The 15295-nt window shown below is 55.5% G+C and overlaps 1 protein-coding gene across 10 annotated transcripts in view; it reads right to left on the bottom strand.

Moving 5' to 3' along the window:
- Positions 1 to 968: 968 nt before the first annotated feature.
- The window catches only part of IFT140 (intraflagellar transport 140), a 70825-nt gene continuing 56498 nt past the window's right edge, over positions 969 to 15295 (bottom strand). For 7 of the 10 annotated variants that reach the window (XM_082644255.1, XM_082644250.1, XM_082644257.1 and 4 more), the window contains 11 exons: positions 13997 to 14174; positions 13238 to 13428; positions 12852 to 12947; positions 12518 to 12650; positions 12299 to 12442; positions 11550 to 11939; positions 8111 to 8317; positions 7719 to 7931; positions 7480 to 7646; positions 6242 to 6383; positions 969 to 1180 (listed from right to left, as the gene is read on the bottom strand). In XM_082644255.1, the coding sequence (XP_082500381.1) occupies positions 974 to 1180; positions 6242 to 6383; positions 7480 to 7646; positions 7719 to 7931; positions 8111 to 8317; positions 11550 to 11939; positions 12299 to 12442; positions 12518 to 12650; positions 12852 to 12947; positions 13238 to 13428; positions 13997 to 14174 (2068 nt within the window). In that variant the 3' untranslated portion in view covers positions 969 to 973. The remainder of the gene's footprint in view (positions 1181 to 6241; positions 6384 to 7479; positions 7647 to 7718; positions 7932 to 8110; positions 8318 to 11549; positions 11940 to 12298; positions 12443 to 12517; positions 12651 to 12851; positions 12948 to 13237; positions 13429 to 13996; positions 14175 to 15295) is intronic. The other 3 variants (XM_082644258.1, XM_082644251.1, XM_082644259.1) reach the window with 2 other exon arrangements.

Raw genomic sequence — 15295 nt, 5'->3', positions numbered from 1 at the left:
AGTGCGGCCTGGGGGCCAGCACGTGGGGCGGAGGTGCAGCTGGTACAGCCTGGAGTGTCTGCGGCTCAGTGAAGACTCTGCATCAGGGCCTCGGGTTCTGCCCCCCACAGACTGGGACTGGGACGTGGCCTCTGAGGCTTGGGCTCCAGGACGGCTGCTCAGCCCAGTGCCTCCGTGCAGCCTGCAGACTGCAGAGCTGGGGCCACTGGGCCTGGGGGCTTCTTAACAATGTGCCCCCAGCCCTTCCTCACCTAAAGGCCAGGGACTTTAAGGACAACAGAAAAGGAAGAATAAAAGAGGTGCAGGAGCTCTTTGTGGTTCTCACTCCTGCAGGGAGCCTGGTGCCCACACACGGCCCCCTGAAGGGGAGACATGGAAATGGGGGCAGGAAGGGGACACAGGCCTCCGAGAAAACAGACTTTATTTGGAGAATTTCGGCAGCTGGTGGGTGGAGCTGGGGGTGGGAAAGCATGAGGCAGCCCCCCCCGCCCCCATCATGGTGCTGTCCCTGATGGCCCCTTAACGGTGGGAGCTGGTGACGGAAAGGGCACGGCCTAGATGGACAGAGCCTCCCGCTGCAGCCCAGTGCCAACCATTGTCTCCCTGTGGTCAGGACGGGGTGTCCTGTGGGAACCAGTCAGATGCACTGCTGGGCAACCTGTGTGGGTGCCAGGGGGGGCCGGGAATATGGGGACACCCTCAGTTTCTTAGGCTTTACACCCTGTACTTGGGGGAATGTCATGGGAAAAATGAACCAACTCCCTTGACTGCCGACGGGCTAAAACAAAACCCTGCAGGGGTCAGGGACTCAGAAGGGGTGGCTTAGAGGCCTGCCCCCTGATGCCCCTTGGAGGCTAGCGCATTTTCCCACAGCTCTGCCTACGGACTCAGACACAAAACTTTCACCAGGAACGTCGGCCTCCTGCTGACAATGACTGGCGAGTCCCAGAAGAGCCTGGGCAGCAGCAGGCCCTCAGGGGCCATTCTCCACCTCCTCCATCACCTCTTCGTCCATCTCCTTGTGATCCTCCACGTTGTTGTGGCGCATCTGCTCCGGCATGGTGCGCATCAGAGGGATGCCCAGGCCCTGGTGCACGGCGTCCACAGTGCGCTGGCTCACGTAGTACGACACGTTGATGGAGGACACTCTCTTCCGCATCTCCTCCAGGTACTTGTAGGCCTGGGTCACACACAACAGCCGTGACCGGTCAGTGCACAGTGGGAACAAGGGGCCCAGCCCGGGGGCAGAGTGAACAGGGGAGGGACACCTTTGATAAAGGGGCTCGGGTGGCCTCCCGGCCTTCCCAAGCGTTGGTGGCATCTGCGGGCAGCGAGGCTCAGGCTCTGGTGGTCAGTGCTGTGAGCTCCCCCAGGGAGTCCCATGGGCAGCCTGTTACCAGGACCCTGTGTGTCTGGGGACCACACCCCAGAGGGTCTGCCCACCCTGGATACACAGGGGGAGACCTCGAGGGAAGGATGGATTCATGCCTCCCGTCTGTTTCATTCACTCTGGGGTGTGTGCTTGTTGGGCCAGAGGGCCGGCAGCAACATACAAATGGTTTGTCGTGTCTATTTTGACCAGGCCTCCAATTTACCCCCATTAATTGGCCTGTGGTTAGTGAGTCTCGTGTGTGTGGTCCTTGGCCCGGGGCTGGTGAACTATGGGATTGTCAGTGGTTTTCCTGTAGGACTTCCTCTGGTCCGACCAGTGGGAATATGTGTGTGTGGGGGGCATGGGGGCCACACAGCAGCTCGGAGTGGGGTCTGAGGCAGGATGGGTGTGCTTACACCTGCTCCACCTGCCTGCACTCACCCACACCTCCTTACACCTGCTCTACCTGCTCACCCACAGGGAGGGTCACGTGCAAGCACAAGGAGCTGGAATAGGGCCTCACGTGGCTTCTACAGGTACACTGAGTATCAATTCAGAATATGAACAAAATTTCCAGGAGCTTTTTGACTTTATGAGGAAGTAATCACATCTTAGCATTTCTTAAAGATGATAAAATTTTAGAATGATGTTATTTCAGACAGATATAACTGTCTGATATAAACAATAAATATCATAAAGATAAAATAGGGTGTTTGGAGGGATGAGGGAGGCAGTGTGCAAGTGCCCAGGAGCCCTCCAACGAGGGAAGGAGACATCCAGGCACCAGGGGACGCCCCTCGGTGTCTGCTGAGGGCCAGCTGTGAGCCAGGCGCCGTGCTGGGCACACAGGACACAGGTACAAGGGAGCACCAAGCCAAGGGAGGACTGGGCGCTTCGGTGAGAAGCCCAGCCCAGCAAGGGTGGAGGGAGTTGGGCCGCCGTGGGGTTTGGGTGGGGGAGCCTACGCAGAGGGGAGGGGGTGGGAGATGGCGGGGAAGCCAGAGAGAACACCTGGGCGCGGGGAACGACACAGCCAGGCCTAGAGGTGCACTGGGGGCAAGGGAAGCAGCGTCTCCAGAAGGAGGGTCGGCAGTCTGTCAGGACTGGACTCAGGATGGGGCCATGAGGACCGAGCGGGAGGGACGTCCCAGGGACAGCGAGACCCCAGAGCAGCAGCGGGGGCTTCTGTGCCCCCTGCCCCCACCCGGGGAAGAAACTCATGCAGGCCTATCCTTTCTCAATTTATTTATAGATTTTTTAAAATTTAAAGTTACTAAATCCTACAGGCTTCAAACAAGGCTTGAGACAACAAAGAATTTGGTGAAATACTTGAAATGTGATTTTTCTGTTAATTTTGAGGATTCAGTAGTCTGAGCATCTCCGCAGTCCACTTTTGTTTTATTCTTCAAAAAAGGGGGAACCTGTTGGGATTCACTTTAAAGCTGTTTTCCCAACAACAAAAGGGGTCGGTGAGTGGAAGTAGCAGGACTGGGAGGATGTGAGCAAGTGGGCTGGGAAGTCTGAGTTCACGGTGCTGATCCCCCAGACCTGGGCCACGGACGCTTGGCTTTCCCGGGAATCTGGGAACTGCGCCCCGTGAGGCCGGCCTGGCCCACTGGCAACGCTTCTGAATGAGTTGTCAATCCTGGGTTTGCCAGCACTTGGGAAAGGAAGGCGGGGGTCCCTCGGGGTCACTGCAGCCTCACCAGGAACTACCTGTGAGGGACAGGCCGTGGGCAGAGCACGTGGAATATAGCACAGTCTGTGTGCTGCCCTTTAGAACATGAAGGGAAAATGCAGCCAGGTGGGGTTCTGCTGCTGGTTACGAGAGGACTAAGACCGAAAAGAATGACGACAGAGGCTTGTGGTGAGGGCAGGGTGACTCACACTAGACCAGCCCCCCTCCCAAACAACAAGGACAAACTGGGTAAAATGCAAAAGGCTCTGGAGAACAACCATGGGCAGGTGGGCTTGGGGAGCTGACACTTGGGTGAGTTTTCTGCTTGTTGTAACTTCTGCCTCGGGGAGGCCCAGTCAGGGCCACTGGGGGAAGTAAAAGGCACAAAGAAACTGGCCAAAAGAACCAGAATCAGAACTGCATCCACCACAGCAGCTGGCATGTGAGGAAACAGTGAAGACAGTCGTGGAGTGGACAGATTCCGAGCGTGGGCTCTGCCCTGACCTCTGCTTGACCCTGACTCTGCATGTGGTGGGGACCGGCCACACACCAAGGAGCCTGAGCAAAGCCACGTACTGAGCAGAGAGCCCCGCTGCCCACCATGGTGGGGGGGCTTACACTCTGAGCTCAACAAAGATGGCTGCCTAAGGAAAGCAAGACAGAAGACATAGCAGAAGCCAGGGTCTCTACAATGTGTTATCCACAATGTCTGGGATACAAAAAACTGCTAGACATAAAAAGAAACAGGAAAACCTGACCTATGCTCAAGAGAAAAGACAAATAATGGAGACCAACTCAACATGATCCAGATGTTTGAATTAGTGGCACAGACTTTGGAGCAGCAATTACAACTATGCTCAAGAGTATAAAGTGTTCATTCTTAATCAACAAATAGGAAATTTTAGCAGAAAAAGAAAAAAAGAACTAAGTGTAAATTCTAGAACTGAAAAATACAAAATCTAAAATGAAAAATTTGCTGGACAGGTTAACAGTGGATTGAAGATAGCCAAACAGACTCAGTATATTTGAAGATAGTTATGTTACCTAATTCAAGTAATAGGAAGAAAAGATCAATAACAATGAACATCAATTACAAATGTGTATCCACTTAATATGAAAAGGACTAACACTTAACTGGAGGCCCAGAAAGAGAGAATAAGGCAGAAAAAAAATTTGAAGGAAAAATAGTTACAGATTTCCCAAATACAATTACAAAAGGATCAAATTTGTTTCCAAGTAACTTACCCTTATCCCAGGAGAAAACTCAACAATATTGAAAAGAACACACACACAGATTCCATCACTTGACAACCTAAAACATTTACAGTGTCTGGAATCCAATAAATAATTGCAGACCTGCAAAGCAGGAAAATATGAACCATAACAAAGAGAAGAATCGACCAATAGGGACATCTGGAATTGACACGGGAGCCGAGGACTTTACAGTAGTAAATATTTCACGTGCTCCGTAAGGCAGAGGAAGGAGTAGCAGAATAAAGAGACACAGGAGACGGAGGGAGGAGAGCCGGTTCAGACCCAGTGGAGGTGAAACTACGCAAGGAGCAATAGCAGAGCAGACTCTGCAGAAGGAGGACAGTCAACTTGCAGCAACAGCAAAGCAACCGCCCCATATGAAAACAGGAAAAAATCTGGGAAAAGGAGAATCAGTTGAGCTAGGGGCCAATATATACAAGTGGCTGGAGTCCAGAAGGAGGGGGAGGGCAAGGGATGAAAGGGAACTCCCTACAGACGGGGAGAAAACGTGGCAGCTCACACATCTGATGCAGACAACGTCCAGGCCACACTCAACAATAAGAAGACAAACACCCAGTGAAGCGAGGGGAACGGTGTGAGCACTTGCAGGAGGGGACCTGAGCAGGGGCTCGCCGCCAGCCACGTGGACAGGGTGCGTTACAACCACAGTGAGACACCACCACACACCCACCTGTGTCGCAGCCACCACCAGCTGCATGGCCACCCAACACTTGGACTTTCCTGATGAGATTGCTGGTGATGTTAGCCAACAGGATTTCTTTGATGGGTATAATGAAATGTTTTGACATTTGCACAACCCAGTGAACCAGTATTTTCCAAACGACCACCATGATGTTACAAAATCACGTATGTGTAAAAGATGCAAGATAGACCAACGGGTTTTAAGGTAACAAGTACAAAAAGCACGCTGACATGGTTTCAGATCGCTCATTGCAACTAACTTAGGAAACACCACTTGTGGAGTGTGGTGTGGTGTCTAAGACCCGCAAATACTTGACAGGGCTGCTACAAGGTCCTCCCCTTCTCACCTACACATTGGGGTGAAGCTGTGTTTTCATCACAGATTTCATATTTCAGTGAAAAAAACTTATTTTACCACATTGAATGCAGAAGCAGACACGGAGTGTCTGGCTGTCCTGTATCATGTCAGACATTAAAGAGATTTGCAACAATGTAAAACAAAGTTACTTTTCTCACTAAATGTCTTTGTTTTGAAAAATACAGTTATTTTAAATTAAAATGTTACCTATGTTACCATGTAGTGGGTTTATTTTATTTTTAAGTAAATTAACAAATATTTTACAAATTTATTAGTTTATTTTCTAATGCGGTAAATATTGGTAGACATAACCCACATAAATAAAAGCTCTTAGGGTCCTCAATAACTTCCCTAGCGTAAAGGGGTCCCAAGACCAAAATGTTTGAGAACTGCTCTGTTAAACTGAATTATCAAAACCCTCCACAAAGAAAGCTCCAGGACCAGCGGGTTCACTTACACATTCTATCCTACATTTAAGGAAGTGACACCCATCTCACATACACTCTCAACTCCAGGAGGTGGGCACCCCAAGTGTTATTAGCAAACTGAGGAGTGAAGGGACAGGAAAGGATGTCTGTGCCTGTCAAATGGCTCAGAAAATACCCATTTTATGTATAAACTAGAAAATTTAAAACATATATAGAATGAATACATAAATGTGGCAAAATGGTAAAAAAATGAATCTGGTAAACGGTTGGGGTCTATTATTCTTATAACTTCTAAGTTTGAAATTATTTCAAAATAAGAAAGGCTGAAAAATCAAAAAGAAAACCGAAACGTGGGGAGGTGCCTCCCCCACTGCGAGCTCCGCAGGGGGCTCTGAAGCCGGGATACCCCCATCACCCCGCAACCCCATCAGCCCCAGGTGTGGCCTCACCGTCTGCAGGTCCTCCATCTGCACGTGGCGCTCTACCAGGAAGCCATATACGTCCCCGACGCGGACGATGCTGTCCAGGTCCGGCTCCTCCAGGAGCAGCTTGCACTGCCTGATTGACTCCTTGGGGTCCTCGGTGTATGTCCTGCTGGGAGCAGGGACATTCTGAGCCCCAACCCAGGGCACAGCTGCACGTCAGGGGTTAGGGCAGGCTCTCGGCCTGGAGGATGCAGCTTTTGAGAAGGTGATTCCCGTGAACTGAATTAATTCTTTATTGAGTCAATTCATAAATTCACTAATTTGTTTTAACAAAACGTACTGACCGCTCGCAGGGCTGGTACTGGTGCTGCACTAGACTCTGGAGGGCACGGCCTGTCAATGCCAGTCCCGCCCAGGGAGCAGCCTGGAGGGTGACCTGGGGCAGAGGGGCGAGGGCATGGAGCGGGTGCGTCACTGTGGGGAAGCGGTCAGGGAGGGCAGCCCAGGCAAAGGCCAGCGCAGTGACACCCAGGGTCTCCGCAGTGCCTGGTGCGGTGTGTGCAGGCGGGGGTGGGACCAGGAGGCCCTGTGAGTCCCCCACAGGCCAGCCCTCTGGCCCCCGCATTCCCCTCCCTCTGTCCAAGCACCCTGCCCTGTGGCTGAGCCCCCTCTCTCCTGCAGCCCTGATGTTCCTGAACCTACACATGCAAGTGGGGGAGCACCCTTCAAAGAGCCCCACTCCATAAACAGCATTCAAAATGTTTTTGGAAGTCTTTGGAAAGCCTCTTCTCAGATAAGCAAAGTGCTTTCATTGGTTTAGGCAGAAGCTGAGCCCTGCTGCCCACACAAGGGTCTTGGAAGCACTGGACAAGCTGCCAATAAGTAAAAACTGAGGTCCCGGACACATTTGGATTTGTGGCCTGTCCTAAAACAGGCAGCGTGCTGCCTGAGCCTCCACCCCACGGGCCCCCTCCCTAGAACCACCTGCCGGACCCCTGCACGCACCTGAGCAGGCCCAGGGCTCCCCTCAAATACAGCCTCTCCTGACACCAACCTGCCTCCCCCGACCACCACTTTCCTCCCTCAAAGGTCTTGGCTGTTTCTGGAACAACCTCCCAAGAGTCAGCCCGGTTCTGCGGGAACCAGAGGAGCCCCAACGTGCATAGAGCAACGGCACACCCTGCCCTTCCCGTCCAGCTGTCCAAGGAGTTCCTTAGAAGAACGTCCACTGGAAGTGCCGTGCTGCCCCACGGCTGACGCACCTGCGGGCCTGCATGAAGCGCTTCACCAGTGCCATTTTGCTCTGCAGCTGTGCCAGCCTGGCCTCCTGGTCCAGTGGGCTCCTGGCCTTGGCCTTGGACAGGCACTTGTAGGCCTCAGTCAGCGCCCCGTGGGCCTTGTCATAGTTCTGGTACTCGTCGATCTCTACCTGCATGAGGAGGCGTCAGGACCCATGGGTCCCCCCACCCACCCAGGGCCCCTGGAAGTGGGGGGTCGGTACCTGGGCACAGGCATCGTAGAAGCCGGCCAGGAGGTCCAGGGCCCGGCCCTTGGTATAGAAGCTGATGATGCTCTTCATGATCTCTGGGTCCTTCCGCCAGTCCAGGGACTGCAGGTAGTTGGCTGCCATGATGTAGATCTCCTTTTGCCTCGACACGCCCGCAAAGAACACAATTTTCTCAGTGTCCCCAGACTTGAGCAGTGCTCTCATGGCCTGGACAGAGAAAGAGCCGGGCTGGCCCCTTCCTGGCAAGGTGGACAGAGCTCCCGCCCGACGCTGCAGGTGTGTCTTCAGGACAAGCGAGCTCTGGGCTGCAAGGTCTTGGCAGGCGCCTTCGGAGCCCTGCCCGGAAGCTCATCCCACAGGGCACGCATGCGCCGGGCCGCACTCACCTTCAGCCTGTCCCCTGCCTGCGTGTACTTCTTGGTGGCCAGGTGGTAGTTGCCCTGGCGCATGCAGCAGCTGGCAATCTGCTCCAGCAGCTCACGCCGGGACTCTTCAGACAGCTCCTTGCAGTCCTTGGACACCGTCATCTTTTCGGCCATCTCCTCAGTGATGGTCAAGTTCTGCTCCAGGCAGAGCTGCAGGGCTTCGTGATACTGGGAAGGGCCACAGAAACCAAGGGGCAGTCACCTGTGGCCTGGGGGAGAGCCACACCTCCCCGCCTCCTGGGGTGGGGGTGGGGGGAACAGTGCGGCCAGGTGGGGGCACGTGACCTTCTCTTGCTATTCATACTCTAGAGGCAACCAAGGAAACGTGCAGCCCAAAAGGAAGTTATACTCGTTGTGGGAGGAAAAGGAGACCAGAAACTAATTTTCTTCTATAATTCTTTTCAAGTTTTCAAAGTAAGAAGTTTAATTAATTAACTTTCCTTAAAAATTCAAGAAAAATTGTATATTCTTCACTTAAGAATGTGTCTTGGGGGCTTCCCTGGTGGCGCAGTGGTTGAGAGTCTGCCTGCCGATGCAGGGGATGCGGGTTCATGCCCCGGTCTGGGAGGATCCCACATGCCGCGGAGCGGCTGGGCCCGTGAGCCATGGCCGCTGAGCCTGCGCGTCCGGAGCCTGTGCTCCGCAACAGGAGAGGCCACAGCAGTGAGAGGCCTGCGTACCACACACACACACACACACACACACACACACACACAAAGAATGTGTCTTGGGGGGCTTCCCTGGTGGCGCAGTGGTTAAGAATCTGCCTGCCAATGCAGGGGACATGGGATCGAGCCCTGGTCCGGGAAGATCCCACACGCTGTGGAGCAACTAAGCCCGTGTGCCACAACTACTGAGATGACGCGCTGCAACTACTGAAGCCTGAGCGCTCTAGAGCCCGCGAGCCACAACTACTGAAGCCCGCGCGGCTAGGCCCATGCTCCGCAACAAGAAAAGACACTGCAATGAGAAGCCTGTGCGCCGCAACGAAGAGTAGCCCCCGCTCGCCCAACTAGAGAAACCCCGTGTGCAACAACGAAGACTCAATGCAGCCAAAAATAAAATAAATTAAATTAAAAATAATAAATAAAACAGCCCATTGTGGATTAAAAAAAAATAATGTGTCTTGGGAAGAAAAAGAACTATATCTTGGAGATGATTTCCTCTGCTGACAGCTGTGCCAGGAACCTGCAGGGCATCCTGCCCAGACTCGGAGGGGTGGTCCTGCAGGTGCAGAGGCCCTTGTGCCTATGCCATTCACGCGTGTATAAGTGTGTTGTTAGCATGACTGCTGACGATAGGAAGCACTGGACCAAGGAAGATGTGCTTGTCACCTGTGGCAGGCGCCACGGCCATGTTCCTACCCGCAGCCTGAGCACAACTGTTTCCCACTACAACCTGGTGGGTTTTCTAGCCTTTTCACTTTACTAGCCTAATTCACAAACAGTGGCATCTCCTTGCTTCTGATCTGTATTCCCCTGACGATGAGTGAGGCTGTGTATCGGACATTCAGGAACCATCCAGATTTCCTTTTTAAAACAAACTGACCATATTCTTTGTCCTTCCTCTTGAGTTGTTGGTAGATTTCTTATTGGTTTATAGAAACTCTATACATATTAAGAAGATTGGCCTTTTGGGATATAGGTAGAATACATTTTTTCCCATTTTATTATTCATCTTTGCTTTGTTTATGCTGTGTTTTCCATGTGCTATTTTCAAATTTGTATTTGGTCAAATTGATCAGTCTTTCCCACTATGGCTGTTGGGTTTTGAGTTGTATTTAGAAAATGCCTTCCCTCCTTCAAGGTCATACGAGACACATGTGGCTTCTGGTGGCACTGGGCCGCCTCCCTATGCTCTTAGATCTCTGACCTGCCTGCGGTTTCCTCAGACGCAGCAGGTGAGAAGGATTTAACTTCACTTTTCCCAAGTGGCCACCTGGCTGTGTCAGTCCCATTCACCGAAGGGCTCACCCCCACTGTTGTGAGATGCTCCTTCACCACATGTAACTGTGCACCCGTATGTGGCTCTATTTCTGGATTTTCTAGTATTTCCTACTGATCTATAGGCCCGATCACGCACCAAACCCCAATTATTCTAGCACTGATAAAGTTTATGATCTGGGAGATTTAATCACCTCTTGTTACACTCTTCTTCCCAGATTTTTCTCGGCTCTTCTGGCTTATCTGGTTTTCATTGTATAACTACAGAATCCACTTCTCTAACTAGAGGAAGCCCTGTGGTATTTTTCCTGGGGTCAGAGTCAGTCTGAAGTGGCCTTAGGGAGGCCAGTCAGTAGGTCTCTCTAACCAAGTACGTGGTGTGTGTGCCTTTTCACTTGCTCAGGAATTCTCCTATCACTCATAATGAGAGACCACACTGCACGTGTGATTCTGTCTGCAGGAAAAAAGATCTTCCAATTAGGACAGGCTGATTCTGGGTGACTAACCATTTTCTACATCTCCATTCAGTTTCCATCAAGGGGAATTTTTCTCCTTAAGGAAGATTAGTACACATACCCATTAAGACGGCTACTATCAGAAACTAGAAGACAGGGAGTGTTGGGGAGGATGTGGAGAAACTGGGACCCTGGTGCTCTGCTGGTGGGAGCATCAAACGGTTCAGCCGCCATGGAAACAGTGTGGCGGTTCCATAGAATGTTAGAGCAGAGTTATCATGTGACCCAGCACTTCCCTCTCTGGGTAAATTCGCCAAAGAACTGAAAGCAGGGTCTTGAAGAGATGTCCGCACATTCATGCTTATTCACAACGGTCAAAAGGTAGAGAGAATTCCCTGGTGGTTAGGGCTCTGCGCTCTCACTGCCGAGGGCCCAGGTTCCATCCCTGGCTGGAGAACTAAAATCCCACAAGCTGTGCTGGTGTGGCCAAAAAAAAGGGCAGAAGCAACCCAAACGTCCACCTTTGGATGCTGGACAAGCCAGGTGTGGTCTGTCCGTGCAGAGGAATACGGTTCAGTCTCAAACAGCAGGGACCTTCCAACACGTGCTGCAGTGTGGACGGCCTGGGGGACACTATGCTCGGGCGAGAAGCCAGTCGCAAAGACAAGCGACTCCACTGACACACGTCCCTAGACCCACAGTCAGAGAGACAGAAAGGCGGAGGGCGTGTGCCAGGGGCCGGGAGAGTGAGTTCTGCGAGACCAGTAGGGTCTTGGAGATTAGCTGCACGAACACGTGAATGTACTTAACACCACTGAGCTGTACACTCAAAAACCCCTAAGATGGTAACTTTCACGTTATGTGCTCTTTACAACACACACACAGAAGAAAGTGGACTCCTTGGCTATGACTGGAAGCAGGTGGCGAGTCCCGCACAGGCCGGCCTGGCCTTCCTGGTGAGCGTGGTTGGTGAGGGTGGCCGCCCGCCCGCAGGGCCCGTACCTTCTTGGCAGCCAGCAGCAGCTCCACTGCCTTCTCGTACTGACTGTGCTCCAGGAAGAAGTCGGAGCAGCGGGCCAGGAGGGCGGGGTCTGACTTCTCATCCAGGTCCTCTGCCACGAGCTGCAGGGCCGCAAACTGCTGTGTGGCGAAGGCCAGCTCCAGGGCCTTGGAGAAGTGGCCGGCCTGTGGACAGCGGGAGAGCTCTGAGCAGCACCGTCTGGGCGCTCCGCTGTGCCCGGGGCCTGGGGCGGGTGGCCTCACCTTGTGGTATAGCATGACCGCCTGGTCCATCTGCTCGCCCTTCTCCTCGTAGTAGCGTGCGGCCTCGATCATGTCCTTGGGGGAGCTCAGCAGGGCCAAGTTCATAAGCTGGTCATCCAGGCCGTGCTCCTGTGGGAGCACAGAACGTTGGGGAACTACCTGACATGAGGGCTCTCCGCCTTTTCGACCTTTCCTGAAGTGGGACCCTGGGCTGGAACATTTTTATGGATGCAGAGCGTCCGACGGCTTCCTAGGTATGTCTACTGAGTACGAGCCGTGAACAGCCTCCCTGCTGCTCAGGAGCCTGTATAGCAGGGAGCATCCCCGAGCGCACTTGGGCAGAGCGAGGCATGAGACGTAGACACCTGCCTGGGTAGGGGTATGACACTCAGGACATGAGTCTCTAACTTTCTGTTTGAAACTCTCTCAACAGAAGGTGGGAAGCAGCCTCCCCCACCCGGCAGCGCTGGCAGAGGCTGGGCGCGCACCTTACAGAGGCGGATGGCGTTGTTGAAGGCCTGGGCGCGCGTGTAGAAGTGCACGGCCTGCCGCACCTCATCCTGGCTCTCGTACTGGCGGGCCAGGTGGTAGGAGGCCGCCCAGTTCCCGGTTTCGCTGGCTATCTCTGCGGCCTAGAGACACCAGGGACAGGGGTTTTGCATGCAGCCTCCTCTGCCAAGCAGCCCGCCGCCCTCCGGGGCTCCTACCTTCTGGATGTTGCCCTGGAAGCAGTAAACGCGGACCAGAGAGAAGTAGTCGTGCGCCAGCTCGTAGTAGCGAAGCGCGGCATCCATCTCGGCCTGGCTCTCCAGGTACTGGGCCCACCACCTCCACAGGGTCCTGTGAGGAGCCGCATGCGCTCCCTCAGGCCCCTCTCCCGCCGGAAGTGAGCCCTGGGTCCCACACCAGCAGCCAGGAGACATGGACGCTGGGTGGACGAGCCCGAGTGAGGGCCCCGGGGGAGGCCCCCGCCTGGTGGCCTGGGGACCAGCTCACGTGTGAGGCTCTGCAGGGGAAGACCTCCCGGGCCTGGCCACTCACTTGTCCTTCATCTTGTTGACGTATAGCTCCAGGGCCTGCAGGTCCTCTGCCAGCATCCGCGGCACCTCGAAGCGGTGCGTGTCTGACTTCTCGTAGCTGCGGGAGAAGAGGAAGTGCTGCTCGCTCCCGGGTTCAGCTGGCAGCCCTACGGCCTGTGCACCCGACTGGGAGCTCCACCACTAGCACTGTCCGGTGGGGCACAGGCCCGAGCAGCGCTGCGGCCTAGAGACCCAGAGCCTGGCAGGTCCCCCTAAAGCACAGAGCTCAGGCCCCCCCGAAGGCCTCCCACCGAGATGGTGCTGGTCTGGATCTTCCCCTGAGAACCTCCAAGGCCCCCTCACTGGGGCAGCAGAGGCAAGAGGTCCTGGCTGCCCGCCTGTGCTCACTAGCTGAGGGCCAGGCTGCAGTCCCCGCTGGCCTCCAGGTGCCGAGCGTAGTTGTAGTAGGTGGTGCGCAGGTGCACGCGGTCGTGTTGCTCAGCCACCTCAATGGCCCTCTGCCACTGGCCCGAGGCCTGCAGGAGCCTATTGAGGAGGTCGTAGCGCCCGCATTTCTTGTACAGATGTTCTGCGTCCTCCTGAGGGAAGGAAGTGTGCCTGTCGGCGCCGACGATGCCCCCAACGGCAGCCGAAAGTCACCAGGGATCCACCGTGGCAGGCGGCAGGACGGCTGGGCCGTCAACCCGCCCACGACTGAGACCCCAACACACCCTGGGTGGGATGGACACTTTGGGGCATGGGAGGGGATGGTCAAGACGACACTGGAGAGGGCAGGCCTGCCCATCAGCCAGGGGGTCTGAGCTCCACCCAGACCCCATCAGACCCATGGGTGTCTGCTCCCGACTGTCCCCACCCCGACAGTGAGCTGTGCCTGGCCACTCGGCCTGCGTCTCCTGCGACTTCCATCGGCCTCTCTGGGCCACAGGGGTACAAGGGGCCGTGAGCTCCGCGAACATGCAGGAGGCGGGGACGGGACTGGCGTGGAGCGGGGTGGTCTCAGGGGCTCTACAGGGGGCTCCCTCCCCCCACCCCCATTTTGGCCTCAGCTTGTTTGAGGGGGTTTCTGTTCCCTGCAACCCAAGGGCCCGGACAAGCACACACTGTGTGTGGGAGGCTGGCCTGCCCATCGGGGTGGTGCCCACTCACCAGCATGCCCAGCTGTATGGCCAACACGGCCACCCTGGCCTCTGGCTCTGGCTCCTGCTCAGCCTCCCGCAGCGCTCGGGCTCCGCGCGCGTGGCCCATGTGCCCCAGGCACACCTTGGCGACATCCAGCCGCTGGGTCTTCACGCACATGCGCGCCATGTTCTCCCAGACAGCCTCGCTGCAGTGGAGGACACGTGGCTCCAATGAGCTGCCGCTCCCACGACTTGGGCCCCAGCGAGACCCATGCCAGGCAGCACGGGGACCCGGCTGCACACATGGTCTCCGAGAAGGGGGCCGCGTGCGAGCCCAACAGCTTCACCCACAGAGTAATGTGGCAAACTGGGGCCCACGTGCCCTCCCGGGAAGAAAATGGGTGAAACACCCGTTTCCCGGGGGTGCAGGGGCTGGTGTACCTCTCATGGCTGGCCCTGGGGCCTGCTCCTTGCGCAGGCTCCCTCCCTCGGCCGCAAGGGGTCCCGTGAAGACCCCGGAGAGTGTCTTGTGCAGGCTGCCAGGCCCCACCGTGCCCCTCAGTGAACAATTGCTTCTCCCCCCCGCACCTGGCACCTCTGTCCCAGGCTGAACTCCTAGTGCTCCCTCCACCCTCACACAGAGCCCCTGGGTCAGGCGGAGAGTGGGGTCTCCCAACTCCAAGGACAAGCATGACACCCAGGTGGGCCTTGCCATGTGCTGAATGGAGGCGGGGGTCCTGCGGATGGGCCTGCAGAGCTGCCCTCTGACACCCCTGGCACAGGCTCGGGCCGGGGTCTTCCTTCCTTGTTTGGAGGTTTCTAGCATCTCCCTCCCTGAGACCACAACACACCCTGGGTGGGATGGACACTTTGGGGCATGGGAGGGGATGGTCAAGACGACACTGGAGAGGGCAGGCCTGCCCGTCAGCCAGGGGATCTGAGCTCCACCCAGACTCCATCAGACCCATGGGAGGTTCTAGCATCTCCCTCCCTCCAATGCTGATGGGGGCTCCTGCCTGCCCCCTTGCAGGTCCCAGGACCACCTCAGACCCAGGACGGCCTCCCTGAGAAAAGACGCTAGCAGGAGGGAGGATGCTCTGGGGCCCCTCCTCCTGGGGCTCCATCCCCTGATGACCCCAGAGCCCTGAGGAGAACAGACCAGTAAGTAACTTCTGGGATGCGAGCGGCTGGTGGCCCTCAGGATGCGTGAGTCACTGAGGACTCCACCCGTCCGTTCTCAAGGAGCCCCTGGGCGAGCAGCACGGAAGCAGGGTGCCAGCCACTCCCGACAGCTTCTCCATGGGCAGCTTTACCCCATGTGAGTCCT

Source organism: Mesoplodon mirus (genome assembly GCF_964341445.2).
Source record: "Mesoplodon mirus genome assembly, chromosome: 15".
NCBI lineage: Eukaryota > Metazoa > Chordata > Mammalia > Artiodactyla > Ziphiidae > Mesoplodon > Mesoplodon mirus.
This window is presented reverse-complemented; position numbering and strand designations above follow the sequence as displayed.